This window comes from Tachypleus tridentatus, chromosome 10 (assembly GCF_004210375.1).
Source record: "Tachypleus tridentatus isolate NWPU-2018 chromosome 10, ASM421037v1, whole genome shotgun sequence".
In the NCBI taxonomy this organism is placed as follows: Eukaryota; Metazoa; Arthropoda; class Merostomata; order Xiphosura; family Limulidae; genus Tachypleus; species Tachypleus tridentatus.
The window spans coordinates 189,909,272-189,932,937 of NC_134834.1; the positions used below are offsets into that span (position 1 = coordinate 189,909,272).

At 31.1% G+C, this 23,666-nt stretch overlaps 2 protein-coding genes across 16 annotated transcripts in view; one reads left to right on the plus strand and one right to left on the minus strand.

Annotated features, from left to right (window-relative positions):
- The window catches only part of LOC143227819 (chymotrypsin B-like), an 83,907-nt gene that overhangs the window by 45,346 nt on the left and 14,895 nt on the right, over nt 1–23,666 (minus strand). Inside the window, exon 9 of the mRNA XM_076459080.1 lies at nt 22,196–22,228. Within this exon, the coding sequence (XP_076315195.1) occupies nt 22,196–22,228 (33 nt within the window). The remainder of the gene's footprint in view (nt 1–22,195; nt 22,229–23,666) is intronic.
- LOC143227821 (uncharacterized) lies at nt 95–22,413 on the plus strand. Of its 15 annotated transcripts, none has more exons than XR_013015086.1 (11): nt 478–598; nt 1,795–1,828; nt 2,900–2,989; nt 3,789–3,919; nt 4,763–4,912; nt 8,146–8,322; nt 10,357–10,694; nt 16,397–16,530; nt 17,724–17,927; nt 20,915–21,083; nt 22,067–22,413. XR_013015086.1 is itself a non-coding variant. In XM_076459083.1 (6 exons), exons 2-5 carry the CDS (start codon nt 2,960–2,962, stop codon nt 8,318–8,320), a joined length of 486 nt encoding a protein of 161 aa, XP_076315198.1. In that variant the 5' UTR covers nt 482–652; nt 2,900–2,959; the 3' UTR covers nt 8,321–8,322; nt 10,357–10,695. The 15 variants fall into 15 exon arrangements, 1 of the variants encoding a protein (XP_076315198.1); XR_013015081.1 differs by having other exon boundaries at nt 482–834; XR_013015083.1 differs by having other exon boundaries at nt 482–652.

The following is a 23,666-nucleotide window of genomic DNA, read 5'->3' on the forward strand; positions in this document are numbered from 1 at the left end:
TACAAAAAAATCTGGGTGAGACTTTGTCCTTATCCCAGTTTAAACACGTGCGAGATTAAGCTCTTAACAATCTCACGGCCCGGCATGGCCATGTACATAAGGCACTTCACTCGTAATCTGAGATTCCCTAGTTCGAATCCCCATCACACCAAACATGCTTTCCATTTCAGCCGTGGGGGCATTATAATGTGACGGTGAATCCTGCTATTCGTTAATAAAATAGTAGCCCAAAAGTTGGCAGTGGGTGGTGATGACTAGCTGCCTTCCCTCTAATCTTACACGGCTAAATTAAGGACGGCTAGCGCAGATAGCCCTCGAGTAACATTGTGCGAAATTCAAAACAAACCAACAAGTCTGATTTGTTTATCTTTGGGAATTTATTGTTGCTCCCCCTTCTTCCCAGTATAACCATAATAAGTGTTTTGGTCATCGAGTGTTAGAACTGGTTTTATATGCAAATAACACAGCAATCCTGGTAAGCGTTGTGAGCTGGTTAAACCACTTGTAGTTGATATTTAGAAAGGCTTTATTTTTAGGAGTGACACCAACTTCTTTCCGATGAGAAGGACTACAACGAATTCGACTGCAATCTGAGGGAGTGAGTTGTACATCTTGTGGACACACAGACTGTATTCTTAAGTTTCAATTTAAAGTGAGCATCGTTTTAAGTGCGAGGGCTACAACAAAAACAAATGCACTGTTTGGAGTAGCTTTAGTCCTAGCAGTCCCCTTACCACCGCCCTTGGTTATTTTTATTTTATACTATTTGGCAAAAAACCAAGGAACCTCTAAATCTTTAATATGTTTATTCATTTTTATCCAGCCATATAAGTGGTATTAATTTACATGTATCATTTTTCTAATTACTGTATGTAGTACTTTATGAAAATTATTGAAGTGTTAAATTATCACCAATTTTGTTTGATTTGTTACTTAGTTTTTTGTATTTATATTCTAATTGCTCTTTAGCTTCATTTTTAAATAAAAATATTTAATGTTATCTAACAGTCGAGAATGAACTGAAATTTATTACATGCAAAACTATATCATTATGGCAGGATAAACTTGCCTTGTTTTATTATCTTAACATACACTGTTTAGTAACTGTCCAAAGCTTTTGATAAATTCCACGACTTCAAGTAGTTTGAGTTATTACAGATATTTTCAAGCTATTTAATATTTGCTTTTGTGTTCATATATTAGCTTCATATTTAATTTATTCAACCCTAATGCATATTTATTATTAAAAGGTTCCGTATTGTGAGAACTGTTTTTAATGGTATTAGTGAAGTGATGGTGTTCAAGTATAATACAGAAATATGTTAAAGAAATTTGTGTATTTGGGACTCTTTTCTAGACTTGCCTAGTAATTATGTAACTAAATATTCCAACATTTTAAGTTTTTAGGAAAGAATTACACAATTGTGAACACTATTTAATGACTTTAAGTTTAGGTTCTTTGTATACATGCAAAGATAAAGACTGCCAAGTTGTTTGCATTGCAGATATTTATGTATGAAATGTTTTTATTTTAATCAATATGTCATTTATATTTTTCAACAACTTTTAATTAAATCGAGTATAGGCATTAATTTTTTGTATATGTGCATTGATTGTCTCAATTGTAATGAATATTGTTGAAAAGTTGTGTAGAAGTGTACAGAAAGCTTGGGTAATATTTTGCAAATATATCTACAATAATATTGAATAAATACTGTTTCTCTAGGATTGAATTAAAACCAAAGTTTTTGTAATTCATAAAAGAGAATTAAACAATTATTTTTAAATTAACAGGGTGGATACAAATTAAGACATCTCTGTCCACCAGGTGAGATGCATTTAAAAGACTGTTAGAACATTTTTAAGAAAAGTTTTTGTGTTCAGAAATTGGCAGTTATAATTTTATAATGGAGCTATCACTACTTACTTCATTAGTATATTATTATGAAATTTATAACTTGTAACAAAGTGCACTAATTGTAGCGGTCTTTTTCAAATATTTTCTTCCTCAAAACTGGATTTACTCGTGGTATATATTTTGAAGGATGTTGCAATGCATTGAAGTGTGACTTTAACAATACTTTCTTTTCTTTTGTGTTTGTTGTTTTACAATTTACTTTGTTTTATTTCTGGTCCAAGGGTAGCAGGATATATTTATATTCATCAAAACAAAATTGTTTTTATATGTATGTCATCAGTAAGCAACATTCAGCAAGATGAAAGGTAACTTTTGTCATAATAACTCTGACATTAGTTTGTGTGTAAAGAATTGTTGGATAATTTTTTATTTATATAGATATTATTCAGGCAGTCAAAATATATACTTTTATTAATTTTTTATAACTTTACAAACTTTAAAACCCAATAAGTACTAAGTAATTACCAATCTAGTTGGATAACATTAGTTTTATTATTGTAACAACACTTTTGCATAAAGAAAGACAAATTTGCTACTTGTTAAAAATTTCCTGTGGCTATTGATTGTATGCCTCTAATGTATATTTTTTATGAAGAGAATGTTTGAAGCAGTGGAACATATTTCATGTTACAGCATGTAAACTTGACTTAAAAGTAATGTTGTAACTTTTGCATTTTATTAAAATCTAATGTTTATACAATGTAAGGCTTTATTCCAAATGAGGGTTAAGATGTATTCTTTTAACTGGAACAGAAATAAGGTTTTAATTTCAACTTACTATCTATGTATATTGCAAAGAACTCTGTAACACTGTAACTTGTTTCAGATGTTCAGATTTAAATGTTTTGCATATTGGCTATTTAGAGCATTGATTTTAAGAATAAAATGAAACATTTTACTAACAGTATTGTAATTTTTCTCATTAGAAAATCACTTTCTTACTGTAATAAATATAAAGTTTTGTGGATTTTAATTTTTTAGACTGCCATTGTTAAGAACAACCCCAAAAAAATCCTACAAAGTGTAGGTGATGGAGAAACTATGGAATTTGGCGTTGTAGAGGGAGAAAAGGCAAGTGATAACTGTCACTGTAACCTTAAATTATTGTTGTCATTTAATGCTAAAGAATCTATTTTGTAAAATCAGTTTATCCAGACTTTAGTGTACTTTATGAAGTTATGATACATGGATAGATAGCACATGTTGAATGCAAGAATTGAAATAATTTCATTTTAAGTTTCCTTACCTTCTCAAATGTAATGTTAATCTTTATGTTATTTGAAACTACTTTGTGTTTTGCACTTTGAATTTTCGGTAGTTTCTGAATATGTATTTATAAAGTAACTGTTTCATTTTAGTTGATGTATTTTCCTCATCATATCTTAAAGCATGTTGCAACTTTTGTAGTAAAGATTTTTTACAGCTTATAAATAGTTACTAAAAGTTAGCATGTGTTGTAGTATGTGCTTGTGTTAAAAGTGTAATGCTACTGTGTTTTAAGATACTTGGTATTAAAGCTTAGCTAGTTATAGAAGCCATCTAGTAAAGTAGAAACATTTACTGTTTATAAGTAATAGGTCTGTTTTCAGTGCTCCCACATCTCAAGCTCTCAGGATTTATTCAGTTAAATAATTCAGTATATTTAATATAAAATGTTAATTATTACTACCGATTCATTTTAATTCTGTTACTTTAATAAGGTATTTCCCTGTCTTCATAGAATATTTTCTGAATCAGACATACATTAAAATGTTTAGCCAAATTTCATTCTTTGGAACCATTTTCTGAATATAACTGGATCTTTTATTAAATCTTGTTTGTTTACAAAATGCATAAGTGAAGAAAAGTATTTTTTTTTATTTTCATGTAGGGGAATGAAGCTGCTTATGTCACTGGACCGGAGGGTGCACCAGTGGAAGGAAGCAAATATGCTCCTGATAGGAGGAGATGGTTCTATGGAGATTTCTTAGAAGACGTAGATTTGGAAGAAGGCCTCCTAGAGTAGTGCATTTCACTCTCTCAATATAAAATTTTTGAATATGTGTAAAGAAATTGTGTTATTGGGCATTGACTTCAGTAGTCTACTACCTAGCAGTTTTTCCATAGTTTTAATAAATATTTTATTTTAGTTCTAACGTTCTTGATTAATTATTGCTATTGTTTAAATTGAAGACAACAGTATTGCACTAAAACTTAGCATTTGCTGTAGATTATTACAGCAGTTAACATGTTAAGGAAATGTTTTAAAGTAGATATATCATATAATTGGTTACATCATAAAAAAACCATGACTAATCTGTTGTATATTATATTAATATTTGACAAAGTATATCAATTATTTTTTAAAAAATGTGAGTAGATGATATTTTTCTTTTGACTATCATGACTAAATAATCATGAAATTAATATAAATCACAAATGTAAAAACTCAAAACTCAAAATTAGTTTTCTCATTATGAGTTATAGTTATCATTAAAACTTGTAAGAAATAGTCTGTAGCTATAGCAGCCAAACTCAATGGGGATATTCTATCTATCACACAAAATCTAGATCCCAAGCAAACTAGCAACTAAGGAAAATCAGTTATGGATTAAGAGTTAGTGTGTGAACCCACAATACCAGCACCTGCTGCCTTTCACTGTCTTCAGTTGTTAGTAGGAAGGTTAGATACAACCTTCAACAAATAAAATGCTCTAAATTTCTATGAAGTAAAAACCTCAAGTTCCATCCTTTTTATTTAGTAAATGATCTGTAAGTAAAAGGGTTAAATATAATTTTGTGTCTAATAAATTAATGATTTCATTTTTTTCAGTCAATATAAACATAGAAAAAAATATATTATAGAGTCGTTCTAATGGGAGTCAAGAACAGAAAAATGAAGGTAAGGAAATCTATGAACCCCAACGCAGGAGACGAAGGCAGCATTATTATCCACGTTACTTTCGTCGACCTCGAGGTCCTCCACGTGGAAACCGACAGGAACAGCTTAATGAGGCGAGTTAGTGTTTTTTAGAAAACTTGCATACAAAAAAAGTAGTTGGTAAAAGTGGACCAAAGCCATAACAATCATGTATTTTTAGACTAAAGTACTCCTTTAACTCCCAGGCATCACACACTGCACATCATAATGTTTTAGTGACTTACAATTAATGTTTTTAATCTGATATTTAGGTTATACCAATTGGTATGACATAAACTTGTGGCTGATAATCCATCTCGTAATGTACAAGTTTTAAGTTCTTAGTTTTTTACTGTTTTGTATCTTATATATTTTTTCCATCATCCCTTCATTAAGTGCAAAATTCGACATGAATTACTTATCATAAAATATCATTAGTTAGACAAACCACAGTTTTGTTTGGTTAGAGAGACATCAAATAGAAAAATCAGGCTGATCTTTCTACACCCACCTGTTGCATCTTCTCTTTTCAGATTTATTTATTAATGGTTTTCTCTTGAATGTAATTGTTAGATATTTACTGATGGAATGTCAAGGTTTTCATCTTTTATATGGAGCAATGATTTTGTTATATTCCAAATGCAGAATCATTAATTTCTCTTAGCTTTGTTCCCAGAGGAAAGATAACGAATAGCTTGAATGAACTTGTAACAGCTCTTATTACATATTTAGAATGCCAGACAAATTGTGATATTGTCTTATTTTTTGCTCATTAGCATTCTTTGGTGTATTATTTAATTAAAGAAAAGTATTTGTTTCATTACTACCACTATTATATTAAGTGTTATCAACAAAAAAAACAAGAAGACATGGGTAAGTGCTTTATTTCTTGTTTTCATGTTTATTCTTCACTTATAAAAGTTACTAAAATATAGAAATAAGAATTTTACTAGGTTAGTTTTTAGTTTATGTAAAATACGTAGTAATACAATAAAACATTTCCATGAGGAATGCACACATGCAGCTTTTGGGTAACATAATTTGATAGCATAACATGAGCTGCAAGTTCCCTAAATGTTTTACAACTTTGTAGTGGTGCAGATAGTAGACATGTAATAAAACAATATTTAATTATATATAGACAGTACTGTTAGAGGTTTAAAGCCACTTAGGATAAACGAATAGTTTTATGTTACAATTTGGAGTCTTTCTAGAAAGAAAGACTAATTTAGCTTTATTTTATCTTTTTTTGTGCTTAAAGTCGGTCATATTGACTCCCTTGTATGGAGTCAGAATAGAGAAGCGAACAAATGACATAGTATATTTTACTGAAACCAAATATTTGAAATGTATTTAAGATGTTTTAGAGATTACACAAGAGAAATTTGAGAGTTGTGTGATGAAGATATGCATTCTTAATTTTTACATGAAAATCACATTGTACATGGATTATTCAAAACAAATAGTATATTCATGAACAAGTTTTTATAGATTATTAAGAATGCTTCACTTTATTTAATCTGAAAGATTTGTAATGTTTATCAAGACTGCCACATTTTGTGAAGACTTTAAAAGAGTACAAATAGTTCATATAGTTTGTCAGATCAACAGAGCCTCAACAAGAATTAAGTACAATATCTCTGAAACCTAAATAAATTTTGAACGTTTTTTTCTTTCTAAATTACCCTTTTTATTTCTAGAATGACTTCAAATTGTATTATGAAATTGTTTATCTAAAGCAGCTTTAATATCATAACAGTATACATGTATATTTACTTAAATTTTATTGTTTTTATTGGCCTTTGAATTGTGCCTAACTATTATTATGAGTTGTAAATCACTTGAGAAATGTGTTGCTTGTGAGTGCATTTCATGAGATCTTTGCTAACATTCATCAATCCTTCTACTAATGGTACAGAAAAAATCCTCAGCTTCAAGGTTTCCACTTTTATGATTGTAATTTTCTGTAAAAACATGCAAAAGAAAATAGTTTGGTTAGTAAACGGTGCGTTTTCAAATTCCTTTGTTCACACACACACACACACACCTTGGAAGAATTAATAAGATGGTGAGGCTTAGTAAGTATGAAACACAAACAGAATTTCTTAACACAAAGTAATCAGTCTTTTTAGTTGTTTTTAAAAAGTATTTATCCTTGTATGTTTTAAAAATAACTATTATTTAAACATTTGTGAGTAAATACTGTTTATTGGTTGATGAATAAGTTTGCTGAAAGGAAAATAAGATTTTATAACCATGAGCAAAAGTAATGACTTTATATGCCTATATAATGTTAAATTTCAAACATCCCAAAAGGATGACCAGTGATTAAACCCTTGTATTACTTGTTGGATTGTCTATTTATCATTTTGTAAACACTCACAGATTTAAAGTGCAATCTTATTACTGTGGGGAATTGTCATTGTAAACACAAAGATACATGAACTTAACTGTTAAGTGACATATAATGTTATCAGAAGAGGTGACAAGTCAGTGTACTTGTACTAGTAAATTGTACAAGTTGTTATAACAAACATACGTGATTATTATGTTGATCTGTGGTTTTCAGACACATTGACCAACTCCAAATTAAACTTTTTTTAATCAAGTTATTTTAATAATTTTTTTCATTCACGTTCTAAAGTCAGACATTAGATCTGTAAATATAGACCTGTGAAATGTTTGTTTGTGGAATAATTTGTTTTAATTCTTTTGTTTATGAAGACTTTAAAGAATTACATTGTCATGTTTTCAAAATATTGAATTTTTCCTGTTTTGTATCTTTATTGTTAAGTGCAAACGTGGAAGCAGTTGTGTTGTCTTTTAATAATATTTAATACTATTATAATATTTGATAGTTAAACCAAGGGGAGATTAAATTCATCATACAAGTTAATTTCAAATGCTGATATTAATTCAGAGAAGAAATAAAATATATGTAAGAAAAACAACAGGTTTTATATAACATTAAGAAATAGTGTAAAGAGATCCAAAGTAAAATGTAGTAACAAAGTTTACTGGTGTATTGTTAAACTATCTTGATAGATTGCAGATATGGTATCACAACAGCGTGTTTGTATAAACTAACTGTAAATTCAACTAGAAGTATGTGCCACCATTATTTGAACATATCAATATAAATATTTAAAACTAAAAGTGATGCATTTAGACCTTTTTGTTCAATGTGTATTATAAACACCAAATCACAAAGTGATGAGGACAAAAAGTTTTTTTTTAAACCCTTATAATCACACTCCATTATTACTGTAGATTTCATAAGCTTTCTGTAATTATTGCTAGACTTTGATAAGTTTTGCTCTTTTCAAAGGAAAAACATGACACTGATGAAGATAGCACTGGAGGTGGAAGTCCACAACATGGACAGGAACAAGGCCAGTATTCTAACAGTCTTACTCGTTGTTTTTATTCACGAAATTCTTACAACAGAAGACCTCGGCAAGTTCGTAGTGACACTGAAGGTAGTCAGAGTGGTGGTGATTTGAAGGTATTTAAGTTGTTTTCCTCATGAATATAATGTTGTCACACTAAACATTTTTCAGTTTTGTATCCATTTTCCATTTAGAGGATGTAATAGTTCATTAGAAAGCTTTGTATTAAAGCTAGGTTTAATATTGTACTTCTGATTGATAATGAATTCACAGAATTTCTGAAACAATAAAGTACCCCAAAAAAATAAAATTGGGAAAAATATGTTGTAATATTATAAGGTTACTAACTGAGACCTGCAAAACATCCGAGATAGTTTTCATGACCTTTGTTTGAATTTTCTTTATCATTTTTATACACAGTGTTTAAGCTATACTATCTTGAGGCATTGTGTTATATATACATATGCAAAAAACACTGATTGTGTTATATAGATAAATCTTAGTCTATTTGAAAACATTTTATGCGGTCAGTGAATCTTCAATAGATTATTTATGTAATAAAATTACATCTTAAGTAAGTGACACATGTAATAGTGTAAGTTGTGAAGCAGTTAAGAGTGTTTAGTGAATGAGATGGTTTTTAGTTAAAACAAAAACTCACAAAAATGAAGGTTTAATTCCTTACCTAATAAATAAATAAAAATAGCTAGAAGGTATTTATAGCAGTGTAGGAAATAAACTGAAACTAAATTATTTCAATGTAAAGTAAATATAAAGTTGTAATAAAGACAATGCATCAGATTTTTGTCAGAAACATCTGAATGCTTGTCCACAATGTAATAAGTATATGGTTTTATATGAACTGTACCTGTATATTTTAGACCTAAATAGGTTGAGAAAGTCCCTACCAATTGTATTTAATATAATACTTGCCTTTTTTGCATTATATTAAACAACATAACTTAGCAAAAAATCAGGTAAGGTGATTGTGATTGGGAAAGGAAATATGTAATTCAAACTTCTCAGACGAAAGCCTTTCTAAAAATGAGACTTGTAGCATTTTATTGAAAAATTTGTGAGAGAAGTTCCAAAAAGACAAATGCAAGCATATTATTTATATTGATAATCATAAATGTAGACCAATTGAAAACAAATAATTCATCAGTTGTAATTTATATTAGAAGAAATAAAATTAGTATTATATCAAAAGTAAAATAGCCACATTTAGAATTACTAAGCCTAGATATGCGTATACTTGAACATAAAACAAGAAACTAACACCAAATATAAGATATAACTATGGAAATAATTAAAATTACTGCCTAATATAGGAAAAATAAATATTTTAAATTACTTGAAATTCAAAAGCATATAGTAGGAAGATTTATCTTTTAAACTAATATGTAAACAGTAAAACATTACTGAGCACAGTTTGTTTATAAGATTGAAACCTTACCTTACCCAGCTGATCAAGGTATGTGTTTTCAATTGTTTGATACTAATATTTATCAATTTATGTGTCATAATTTATTTTAAGCATATTTCCAAAACATTTAATGACAGAAAATTACCAACACACCCATACATGTTTTGACTTGTATTTTGTTTCTGTACTGTTCAATGTTTCGTCATTCTATATACCATACAACCAAAGATGCGCTGTTTTGACTTATGGTGCCAGGTTTAAACATTTGTCACGTTATCTACAAAGCTTTTGTAAAGTACTCAGCTTATTCAAGGACAAGTGGAAGTAACTTGTTTCTTAAAAAACTTAGATTTTAGTGACCAGGAACTAATTCAAGATTCCCAACTTTTTATTATTATTATACAAGTACCAAGTGTTCTGTGAATGATAGTAGGTCATATTCCCAACCACTACGTTAATAGGGTGCAAACACACAAAATAATAATACTGAAGAATAGGAAGGATAGGGTTTAAATCAGTTGAACTTGCCAAATCTTGCCAGTTTGCCCTAAAGACAAACTTATTTTAAATACCTAGATTGAAGAAAGGTAGTATTATCACAAAATAAATGTAACATGTAGTTTGTGCAAGTGTGGTGTTTAATTATACATAAATATGTACTTAATTTCATGTCAGTTTTATATTTCTTGAGATACGTGGATAATTTTGCAATTTTATTGTTAAGGAAAATGAACCAGAGAAACAACAAAACCAATGAAATAAAGAAGATAAAAAACCATTTCGTAGGCCTCGATTCAGAGGTAGTTCTGGTCTTTCTCGCAGAGGATCTCGTGGAGGGCCACCACAGTCTAAAATAGATCCTGTAGACAGTGCAGACAACACTGCTGGAGGAGATGAAGTTTCAAACATTTCAGCTGCCTCACTAACTACAGAACCTGGTTCAAGCACTAAAACAGCAGCTTGTGGTGATGCTGGTCAGACTTTAGAACTGTCAGGAGGGAAGAATCCAGGATTGGAAATCCTGCTGCTGCTTCATCTGACAGCAAACCTACTAGTGATGAGGTGAGTCTCATTTATTGTTTTCAGCTTTATGGTCATATAATTATCTTTAGTTTACTGTCACTGTAATCTAAAATTAGTCTTACTTTGTTTTGGAAGTTATCAGAACCTTTAAAGAAATTCTGTAAGAGTGTTTAAATGTTATATTATTAAGAACAATCAGCTTGAGTTCAGAAGGAGAAAACTCTCACAGATTTTCTTTTATTTATAAAGTTTATGTATAGTAATAAAGTGAATTCAGTTTGTTGTAGTTAGTCATCCTTATTTTTGAAATTTTGATTTACACCATCTCACTCATTCCTTGTTCCAACGTATAAGTAGTTTGCACCTAATTTTATCTACATTAACATTTAGGAGTTACTTAAATGCATGAAATTTGGATATTGTGGACAGAAAATAGTGTCCAAAGCAGAAACAGCAGACCTGAATGAAACTGCCAGTTGTTGGGAATCATCCTGCAGCAGTGATGATGAGGTTGGAGGATAGAGGAGCAATTGTTACCTTCTACAGCTACAATAAGGACAAGAAAAAATACGACTCCCAGGTTAGTCGGAGGTGTGCATAGAACCAAGTTGAGTGACTGAAGGGCAACATTTGTTGTTACTGCCACAGATCAGTTTTGATCATGATGTGTAGAAGCCAGTTTTCAACAGTTCTTCAATCTGAAGATCTAAACCACTTTTGTAAAGAATTTCTCAAAAATTCAAAGGAACAGTTCCAGCCAACTGTCACTTGTATCCTACTGAGATAGCAAGCTTCTCAGTGATCTTGCAGGGAAAGAATAAGTGAATTATCTGCCATTGATCGTGCCTGGAACCTTGATAAACCAACTTTTAAGTGTTCCAAAGTTGATGTCTAGGAGCTCAAGCTTGTGCTATGGCACATTTGGTGGAACACTGGTGAATCGTTGAGTTAAGACAATTTGTTTTGCAACAGTAAGCAACACCAGTCATAGAAGATGGGTACATGTGCCTTTGGAACAACAGTTAATCCTTTTATCATGTAATAAGATTTCAGTCAGTTCCCATTCAGTATCATTTCTCCATCAAAAAATACCATGAATTAGTCCTATATTTTCTTGTATTACACACTGTGATGCACAAAACACACATTGCATATGTTGCTGTATAGTAACAATGAATTACCTTAATTATGCTTAAAACAGAGAAAATATGACAGTCTGCTAATATCTCTGGATGCCTTGCATCATCTGCCAGCTTGGGCCTCAGCTGAGCAATTGTTTGCTCTTATATTTCCCACTCTTTATCCCAGATGTCGACACATCTGATGTCTGGTGGTTTATTCAAACTCATAATGTTGTTTTCTGCTGGTATGAAAACACCTTTTAATGGCTCTGGAGAAAAGTGAATCTTCGCTGATATTTAACATGCCAACATCGTATCATTTAAAGGTTGTCCTATTGTGTTTACAAAGACTATTGGACTTTCCTTTGGTCTAGATATTCTAATTTTCAGTTGATTCCAGCAATCTTGAGAATACATTGACCACTCCAGTTATGAAACTACAACTGACTGTGATGAAATAGCAAAAGCCATAAATATAGTTAAGGACAGTGTTTGACTTCAGGTCACCCAACTGAAGATGATCAAACATTCTGAACTGGCCATAACCTTTGTGGTGGCATTTCCTCCTCATGGAGTGTACTTTATAGCACTATCATATACAGCAGATGACTAAGACATTATACGCTCTTAAGTGTTGATGTTTATGGGATTTGATATTCAAGTCTATCTTATTTGAACCTTCAAAATGCATCAAACTAAATATTGGGAATCTAAGGACATGTTAATTGAATCTTTTGTTACAAAATGCATAAGTTTTTATTCAGGTGGCTTAAAAGCCCATTTTGATTTCTGGATTATGGCCCAAAATTATGGCAGTTTTGAGAGGACTACAGGGAAGAACTGTAAGTAGTTTAACATTTGAATGTGGTTGATGACATTGCTAAAAGTGTGGCTCTTATTTGTAGAATATAATAAAGAAAAAAGAATGTACAACATCTTCAAGCTGTGTAGAATCAAAGGTGCTTTTGTAACAGAAAACTCAAAATGGTGACAATGCAAAAATGATGAACCACACAATAATCATTTAACTTATTTTTTATGCAAATAAGGACTTCCTCTATTGGACATTGAAGAGGCTTTGATAAAAGCACCATATAAACATCTCAGAAAGCTTGCATCTGTTGTATCATGGGGGAAAGCTGGTATAAAGCAAAGTTCTTATTAATAGAAGTCTATAGCCTTGGTATTTTACGAAAAAATTTTAATATCGAGATAAGTGTGTATTTTCATGCAGCATCAATCTAATTTCACATGACTTAAGATCTTTAAAAAACGATGAAATTTAAATAATTCAAAATAATACAACTTCTCAGATACTAAAAACCGATTGCCTCTTTCCTTAAAAATAGAATAAACAAAAGAAAAAAGTTTGACAAAAAAATAACTGACATGTTTTAATAAATAAATCGACGTGGTCCTGCTCTAAAAATTTTTTTTCTAAAATTTTCTTTGCCTTCATTTTCGGTCATATGTATGTATTTGAATTTCGTGCTCTTCTTTTTAGATGTTTTTGTTGTTTTTTACATTTTTGAATCTTTTTCTTATTTTATTTTTTCAGTATTTATTTTTTTACTCTTCCTTGTTGGTAATTTAATTTTTCTTTCTCTGTTTGCCCTGCATAGCAGGGTGGTTTAAGACGTCAACTCGTAACCTTAGGGTTGCGGGTTCGAATCCCTGTTGCACCAAACATGCTCGCCTCTTTCTGCCATACGGACGTTATAATGTGACGGTCAATCTTACTATTCGTTGGTAAAAGAGTAGCCAAATAGTTGGCAGTGGGTGGTGATGACTAGCTGCCTTCCCTCTAGTCTTACACTGCTAAATTAGGGACAGCTAACGCAGATAGCCCTTGAGTTGGTTTGCACGAAATTCAAAAGCAAACGAACGAACTCTTTCTGTTCGCCTTATTTTGTTTCATTATTTCTAATCAAGTTTTGATTCCGCTTCATGATCGAATTATCCGTTTTAAAAGTTTAGTCAGCACACATTTTGATATTCACAAAAATATTCTAACTACATCAGTGTTGAATTTTGTTCTATGGTTGATCGGGATGTTTTCGATTATTTAATAAAAAACACAAGTCCAGTCTACAAAATGACAGTGATTTAATTTATTGCTACAATAAACATTTGCTACAGCTCGTTCACTTGTAGACCTATATTATCAATGTACCTTTCAACATAAATTCTGATACTAATTTAGGCCTAAATTCAACCGAAATTATATTTGACTTGTAAACACGTTAAGGAGCAACTGAATAGCAAAATGTTGATGCGATAACTGTTAATACAGAGTGTTTATATATTCATTAAAATGACTTAAAAGTTTAATCTCTCGTATTTACGTCATTATTGTTTCTGTATATTACAAGAAACTTCGAAATTGTTAAATTAAACTGTAAATAGTACGTATATCTATTAGTAAACATTTAACTTAAAATATTTAAAATGGAGTTTCCAACAGTGTTATTGGGATCAAGGCCTCAAATGTTACAAACAATGAAGATACTTAATCAAATAATAAATCATTTCATTATAATCGCGTGGTTGAGCTCAAAGTTATACGATGGGCAGGCAATCTGTGTTGTGCACACTATCGAATCAGAAACTTAGCAGATTTATTGCTGAGTTACGGGTAAAAGGGGTTAAAAAGAAGATAATGATAAAATTGTAGTATGCCTAGAAGTCATTGAGCTACCAATTGATTCAAGTGAATCTGTACCATCTCGTAAAATGACAAAAACAAAAGAATTCGCAACTGTTACCAATATCGCATGCCTAAAATAAAAAAATTTGGCTTTTATCAATCTATTATTCTAAAACTGTCAGTATAAGTAACAGCGTTGCTAACAATCTAATATAGAAGTACTCAAATATTGTTAGAGTCAACGCTGATTATATAGATGTTTTGTATTGAACGTAATAAATACTTTTACCAGTAGTAAACATTTTATTGAAATTTAAGAGAGTTTGGTTATTGTTGAATTTCGCGCGAAAGCTGCACGAGGGCTATCTACGCTAGCCGTCCCTAATTTAGCAGTGTAAGACTAGAGGGAAGGCAGCTAGTCATCAATACTCACCTCCAACTCTTGGGCTTTAAGAGAGAATTTTCTATCACACACAAATTAAGAAAGAACCTTTGCCAGAAGATAATAACATATATCAGTTATGTCAGTTTAACGAATAATTGCCTTATATAGGAGGCTTCGATGAAGATGGAGTTTGTGGTAACAGAGGTTGTGTTTAATAATTTTTTTACGATATGCGTGGACTAAACCATTGATTGTTAGCTCATTTTAGTAACACTTTTAGTTATAATTGAAGTAGTTTATTGTATTAGAGACCCTTATGAAACATTAGAAGTAAAATCGTCAGCAACTATACAGGAAATATATAACTTTCAAGTGTTACTTATTAAGTATTGATTTAAGTTTCAGTTTCCTTTTAATGGAGGACTGGTTTATGACAAATACACAATCACTTCAACGTAAGACAGTATCTGTGTAATTTCTTCATTTTACAATATTTTATAAAGAAAAATACCTATTGATTTCCTTGTTCTAATTGCCCAACTAAAGTGGTGTCGTAAAGTAAGTTACATAACTTGTGGATAGTTGTGTATGGAAGCACATTATGCTTATATAATACTAAGTTTTGGGTGAAAAATAAAAATACTTTTGTCCATCAAACACTTTGTAAGTTGTATTTCAATAACCTGTACAACTTTCTAAATGTGTATCTCGAGTTTTCATGGCATCACTTTACACTGTATCTGGTATTTTCTCTATTTTAACATGAATTGTTGTGAAATCAGCTCTGTAAGGTAACTTGGAAAAGTGATGATTCCAGTGCTTTAGTTGAGGTTGAATGAACTGGAAAATTATTATTATTTTTCTCATATTGTTCCTGCTGTTAAAGTACTCAAGCAGGTTTGTGCAACATGGGACTCCTGTTCCAAAATTGAATATCATATCTAACTGTCTACTTGTTAATGTTTTCCAACTCAAATTTAACAAACACATTGAATGTTACTTTGAATGAAATCAGGGTATACAAGGGGTTAAATAACTAGCAGAATACAATTGAAAAATCAATAAATAAATAAACATTGTCATTGCAGTAAATGGTGCCCAGACATATCTGTATCCTATGTTATAGAGACGAATATACACAAATTGTTGTTAGTATAAGGGTATCAGATAAAAATAAATGATTTTTACAAGATCACTACAGCAATTACTATTCTATTCTTAATACCTTAATTTGAAAAGTCCGTTTGTAGCACAGCAGCATGTCTAGGGACATGCAAAGCTAGAAACAGAGTTTTGATACCATTCCTGGGCAGAGCTCAGAAAGCCCATTGTGTAGCTTTGTGCTTAATTCTAAACAATGACAACCTATCATGAGTTAAGAACATTAAATTGTTCTAAATGTTGTCATTGACAACAAGTGTAATGTGTTTTATGGATGTTTTTAATTTTACACTTCTTTAGTAACTTATATGAAGCAATGTAAATAATAAAAATAAGCTTTTATTATAGGAAGAGTATACTAGGAAAATATTATGATTAATGTCAGTTTAAATAATTATGTAACTTTAACTTGGAACAATTATTTTAGGACTTATGAAAACCACATCATTCCAGGAAGTGTGAGAAAGCCATATCTGATCCTTTTCTACAATGATTTTAGTTTACTTTGTATTCACGTTGAACCTGTCTGGCAAAAGGTAGCATTAGAGCTAGAATCAATAGGTATGTATATACAAATCGGTATAAAGCTTTCATGAGAGAGCTTTAGTTTATATTCATTTCACATAATCATGTGTATTTTAGTAGACAATTGTTCTCTTGAAGATACTTTTGAAAGAATAAGTGTCATTTATTGGTTTAATAGTAAATGGAATAACTGGCCAGAAAAGTGTCTTCAAAGTTTTGTTTCCATGTTGTAATAAGATTTTAAAGTTTCAATCAATTTTATGTTTAAAAAAACAACAAAAAAATTTTATACATTATAAATTATACTAAATACATTTTTTTCTTTGCTCAACTGAGTTTGAATTTATATGCTTGAAAATATTTTAAATTAGAAATTGACCCTGATGTTCCACTACCTTGAGAAACTGATAATACTTTAAGTAGTGAGCTGATAATTAAAACTAATATGAACTACAATTTAACCTGCTATACCAAAAATAGATAGATGTTGAATAATGCCAAAAGTTGTAAATATGTAATTTCATGTAAATTATTTGTTAGCAGCATGGAACAGCAGTGTGTCCTTGCACTTACAATACTGTAGTTTTGAATTTCTGGTTTCACGTATATGTGAATATTAGGCTCAAATTCTAGTCTGTATAATTTGCTTTTGATGGCTTTTAAAAATGGTTGTAAAACATACTAAAGTATTATAAAAATTGTATCTGAAATAATTTATACATTAATACTTTGTTAACTTTCCTCAAATTTATTGAACTTTTATTGGTAAATATTTCTAGTATCCACCAGAATGAATGCTTAAGAATTACAATCTAGTCGTATCTACTTTTAAGAGGAGCACATTTTACAGAAACAAATGAAGTTTTTCTCATACATTGAAAATGTGGTACATTCTGGTTGACAAACGGTTCTGTTACTTAATATGTGTCCACTGTGTTTTATCTCTGTGACAGATAGCATGCATCACAATCACGAAAGAGTAACTGCCGAGTCAAGGATCGGAGATGAATCAAAATAATGTCTGCAACAAACATTGGTAAATGAGAAGATGGTTGTTAGGATGTTAATGAAAATGAATTGAATCTTTGTCTGAGATGAATTAAAATAATGTCTGCAACATACTTTGCTAAATAAGATGATGATTGTTAGGATGTTAATAAAAATGAGATGAATCTTCGTCTGAGATGTTGTTGAATTGGAAACTGATATTCATGATGTTCAAATCATAGATATTTACAATATGCTGGAATGGCTGTCTTGAACCATCTCTTAATATCACCACACAAAGAGGACAGATTTGACATCTGCCTTGAGCTTGTGCTGTGATACTCTGTCACAAGGAATGCATTTTTTGATGGAATTGTTAAAGCTGATGAAAACTGCACCAATGTGGACCAGAATCCTAGCTCTGACATGACACCTTTATGTAGGAGGTAAAGAATACCTTGTATATTTGTTACCAAGCATATTTCAGTTTTTATAGTTGGTGATGAGTGTAACATGATCATGTGCATCCACAAAACAAGTCTTTAGAAAGCTTCAAGTTATGAAACCATATAGTTGCAGGTATTTGATGAACATAATCAAATTTGTTTATTGTGTCAGTGTTAGAATTACTTTATCTGGTTTTTTTGAATACATTTTTCCAAATTTGTTACACAGTCCTTAATACCATGTGAGTCTCACAATAAAATTCAAACAAAACTCGCATGAGTTTCACAATTAACTCCACTAATTACTGCTGTATTTTAAATATAGAAGATAAATGATTTAACACAGGTCTGTTCTTTACACTGAATTCTGTATTGGACAAAAAGATAAAACTAATGAAAATAAATTAATACATGGATTTCATTGACGGAGAAAAGTATTAAAAAAAAACAAGTCTCTGGCTTCTCAGAAAACCTGTGAAATCTATTAACCCTGTTATGATCAGTGAACACCTTTCAGGTGTACATCTGAAAGTCAAGGTTAGAAAAGTATAAAAATATACGTTTTTTACTCTTTTGTTTATTTCTTTTTCAGTTACAAACTTTTAGCTCATAGTTTCAACACTCTTGACTTATTTGAGATCTAATTATAATCTTGGGCTCAAGAGATCAAATCCTTATTTTCATATAACTAATTATTATCTAGCTGACACATATCTGTCAACACAATGTCACACTTTTGATGGAGATATGGAAAAATTATACAATTTACATCACCACTAATGTCTGTTAATTAGTTGTTCACGAATTTCGATATGTAATAAACAAAATCCTCAAATTAGCAAACTTTGGAAACATACAAATGCTTCAAAAATGGCTTAAGTTGTGATGAACTAAACTTAGGTTAGGTTTCTTTCCTGATCAAAGTAAATAATGAAAGGAAATTTAGTGTACATCAGTCCGAGGATGTCTCAACATCCATTTTTTGGATTCTTCCTTTATTTGTTTTTTGTCCAGTTTTTCAGTTTGGACCCTGCCAGCATTTAGTATTCTTGTTGAAATGATCCTGAATTCCAAAGATGGATAGCTTTTCTGGGATCAGAGTCATTTATTGAAGGCAATGGGAACATGACCATAAGTTGATCAGTGATCCTGTCAGCTTCCAGACAAGATCTTAAATTGGTGTTGGTCTTCATCATCTTGCTGAATCCTCTTTCTCTCATCAGAGCTGGCTGATACAGCCAGCAGTAGGTCAAAGAGGTTACAAGTGTGAGATATTTCCTCCTTATTTATTCCTGGAGATGGAAGCAGCATATGGTTGACCTTTCTTGTTATGCATGAGGAGGTTAAGTAATGAAATAGATGTGGAAAATGTATTAGAGAAATGATCATAAGAGCTGCATTATTATGCCTGTTTTTAAGTCATTATTTTGTGTTCATTTTAAGTTATTATTTTATATTCTATAGCATTTTACCAGTAATTGAATTGAGTGTTTGAACCAGAATCAATTCTACACAATGACATTATCAACTTGATTGTATGCAATTGTAATCAGCTTATTGTGCACTGTAGTAATTGGTGGTTTCTGTTTGTGACATGATTGGTAAAACAGTAGTATTATGTTTTTTTAATTTTTGGCTAGTGCAGTCTCCATCTTTGAATTCAAAAGTGTTTGGCCTATTATGAATACACTTACAAACAATGTACATAGAGTAAAATAGATTCTCCAAACAACTTACAAGTTTGCAAGTTTTACTTGTCTGTTTTTGGAAAGTGTTGACAAGAAATAAATTGTACATAAATTACTTGAGTGTGTGAGCCTTGATGTAGGCTTGGTATCATATAGACAGAGTTTCAAAAGTCGTACCATTTTGATTGAATACAGTGGTCATTTTTATTAAAGTTCAATAATCACTCAGTATTTCAAATTTTTATATCAATTTCATTACACTAATACAAATGGTTTAAAAATTGAATGAAGTAATGACATTCTTATTAATGAAAGTGCATTTACTTTGAATACACAAGCCATTCATAGGCATGCTTCTGGATTGTCCATGTCTGAGGAGTGTTTATAATTTTGGGAAGGTCCATTTATGGTTTGTCATAAGTTCTCCTTGGTTGAGAAACACTTAGATCAGTTTGTGTGAAATTGAACTTTTAATGACTCATTTGATTCTAAAGGCCAGGTAGTTTGCCTATCAGACACTTTATAGGCCATTGACCCCTGGTTCCCCATTAATTTTAAGCCCTGTATAATACATTTCCACAGGAGTATTTAATAATGGAACTGAATATAACTTTTCATGTGTGTTACAAGTAACACATGTAATTAGTGTGTCTAGTTATGAGATTGTAAAAAGGAGAGTGGAGTAGGTGTTGTTTTTTTTTAACAAACGTTATTTTAATAATTTGAAAAACTTTATAGTGTAATGAACTATCTTAAGTAGAATTGTGCAATTGTATTAGCAATATCTTCTTACCAAATAATTCACTTGTTCCAATTCATTGTTTGAACAGTTTTTGTTCTTGTTGTTTTTTTTCAACTGCAAGATTACATTGATACCATTATCCTTAACACGTTGGCTTCCACACGACTCTCCAGTGAGTCATGCTCTATCTTCCTTTTAAAGGGCCATTTATGGGCTGTGATCCCTAGACAACTTAAATCTTTGTATTTACAATGCTTAAAATTAGGGTTCACTTCCCTTCAGTGGACACAGTAGATAGCCTGATGTGGCTTTGATATAAGAAAACACACACATATTGGCTGGGATACAACAGTTACATGTATACTCTTCTTTAAAAAGTAATTGTAAAATTACAAGAGGGATCTTGGAAAGTATTGGTAAAATAGGCTTAGGAGCTAATGTCTTAAGAGATGATAAGTCTGTTTTGATGAGTGATCTTTGAATGATTTATTTTATTTTACAGTTTTCCTTTTTGTCTGTGTATAAGTATAGGAACTTAAGGAAGTCTTCTCCTACAGGTTTATGTTTATTTTTCAAGAAAAGCAGACAGAGTTTGTTAATGCTTTATCACCTGGAGAAGGTGCACCATTAGAACCAGATCTTCATGTTGTAATGTTGTGGCGACAGGAATTTGACAAACTACGCTACCAGTGGCTCGACAGTGTATGTTCTGTAGAGCCAAACTCGGTATGTACTTTAAGTTTGCTTTTCTTGTTCGCGTCTTGAGAATAAAGCACTCAATATGTAAAGTTATTTCCACGTTAGGTAAAAAATTATTGTTGTGCTATAATACTTTATTTTTTATTTTTTTTGTGCTTTCAGTATTTTAACCAGTGGAATTTTGAATAAAACATTGTTCAAGATTATACTAGTTCTGGCATAAACTATGTTTTTGTTGTGTAAAAATAGTTAGTGTGTTCTGAGCTGTCTAGGGTTCCCAAGGGTTCACCTGAATGTGTTGTTTGTCGTTACTTTAATCCACCATTTTATATTAATAGACTTTTTACTATATGTTAAGAATAAGAAAATGAGCATTTAAATTGATTAGTTTTAGATTGAGAAATAAAAAACTGAACTGGAAAACAGTTTATTAATATAGAAATGTAGTTTTACTGAGTCAGCTTTTTGTTCTGAGCTATATAGGTAGCTTATTTTGATGAGAAGTAAACCACAATTTCTAGATAACCGCTGAAATCCTTTTATTTTCTCATAGAAATGTTTGTTGTGTCACGTAAGAAAAGGATTATTTATCGTTACACTGACGTTAAATCTAATTTCAAGTAGCTTGAATAATTTCGAAGTATTTACAAAATGTTTGAGCTAGTTCTAGAAAGTTACTAATAGTTTTGAGAAATTTCAGAAAATTACAAAGATTTTATGGAAATTTCTGAAAGTCACTACGACTTCAGGGAAGGTTATGAAAGTTACAACAAATATGAGGAACTTTCAGACAGTTAGAGAAATAAAAACCTGAAAAGTTACGGAATGTTTTAAGGAAAAGTGAAAAATTCCAGAAAATTGAAAACAGTTTTGAGTAATTCCAGAAATCTGAAATTATTTTGGCCTGTACTAGAAAGTAACAGAATTTGAAGTATTTCCTGAAGAATCATAAAACGTTTTGAATAGAATCTTTAAACAGGTTTGTATAATTCTGTGACTTTTGTTTTCAGTTTGAAGATATGGTTTTATCAATCCATTGACGAAATGCTGACACTCGCATGTAGACGGTTGGCTCCTGCTTGATACCACAAACCAGAGGGCCCCACGATACCAGCCCATATACAGTCCACTTATTATCTTTTTTGTGCCACTAGAGGCCCTCCACTGTCTCCCTAGAAAATAATTCAAGAAATAGAACAATCGATCTTACCAAATCCTCCCTAATGAGATACATACATTGATATTTAAATAAATACGTTTTATTTAAAACACAGATATCATGTATCATCCACAACACAAAATGTTTATATATTTTAACATTTCATGTTTGTTTTTTCAAGTAAAGGTACGAATTGAATCTGGTATACAGTTATTTAAATGCAGTTCAAACGTATTCAGGTTAATGTTTCACCTCCATAATCACTGATTCACTCTTTAAAACAAGCTAAGTTGCATTTCTGTTCATATATACAGATTTTTGTAAATATTTGGCATTGCTTTGATAAAGCATGAGATGCATACTTTGTGAACAATTTTAACTATTAGACTTGAATGTGGTAATCAGATGAAGTCGACCTCCAAAATGTCTCTCATTTTTTAAAATATTTAAGTAATGTTTTGAACGATGTTTCACCTGTGGATAATTACTCTTAAGTTTTCTTTACATTATTTGAAACGTCATTTTTGTTTTGTGTTCAGACAAAGTTGTTTTGTTTTTCGTATAATTCTCTTTTATACTTTCTAAAAATATTTTGATGATTTTTAGACTCTTGTATTCGACTGAAAATTGTGCTTGACAATTGTTTTATTGAAAGAGAACCATTTCTTTCTAATGAGACACCAATTCTGTGCAACAAAGTACCGACTTTTTTGCAACAATGTGTAATTTCTAATCTTAAAAAAGGCAATCCATAATTACCAAATTACCTAACTAATTAGATTCCCACATTAAAACAAACAGACCTAAAATTGCATGCAAGCAAACTTTCAAGATGTCTTCAAAATGTAAAAAAAATAAATAAAAAAGTAGACTACAAATAAAATCTGGGTGAGACTTTGTCCGTATCCCAGTTTAAACACCTGCAAGGTTAAGCTCTTAACAATCTCACGGCCCGGCATGGCCAAGTACATAAGGCACTTCACTCGTAATCTGAGAGTCGCTAGTTCGAATCCACATCACCCAAACATGCTTTTCCTTTCAGCTGTAGGGGCATTATAATGTGACGGTCAATCCTACTATTCGTTAATAAAATAGTAGCCCAAAAGTTGGCGGTGGTTGGTGATGACTAGCTGCCTTCCTTCTAATCTTACACTGCTAAATTAGGGACGGTTAGCGCAGATAGCCCTCGAGTAACTTTGTGCAAAATTCAAAACAAATAAACACGCGAGACTTGTTTGTTTGATATTTAGAAAGGCTTTATTTTTAGGAGTGACACCAACCTCGTTCCGATGAAGAGGACTATAACGAATTCGACCGCAATCTGAGGGAGTGAGTTGTGCATCTTGTGGACACACAGACTGTATTCTTTAGTTTCAATTTAACAGTGAGCATCGTTTGGAGTGCGAGGGCTACAACACAAACTAATGCACCTTTTGGAGTAGCTTTAGTCC

What these genes read in the sequence shown, in the direction of transcription:
- LOC143227821 (XM_076459083.1), top strand. Translation starts at nt 2,960, where the DNA reads ATGGAATTTGGCGTTGTAGAGGGAGAAAAG. An exon ending in GCGTTGTAGAGGGAGAAAAG is followed by an intron (nt 2,990 to 3,788) that starts GCAAGTGATAAC and finishes ATTTTCATGTAG; the next exon opens with GGGAATGAAGCTGCTTATGT. An exon ending in GACAGGAACAGCTTAATGAG is followed by an intron (nt 4,913 to 8,145) that starts GCGAGTTAGTGT and finishes CTCTTTTCAAAG; the next exon opens with GAAAAACATGACACTGATGA.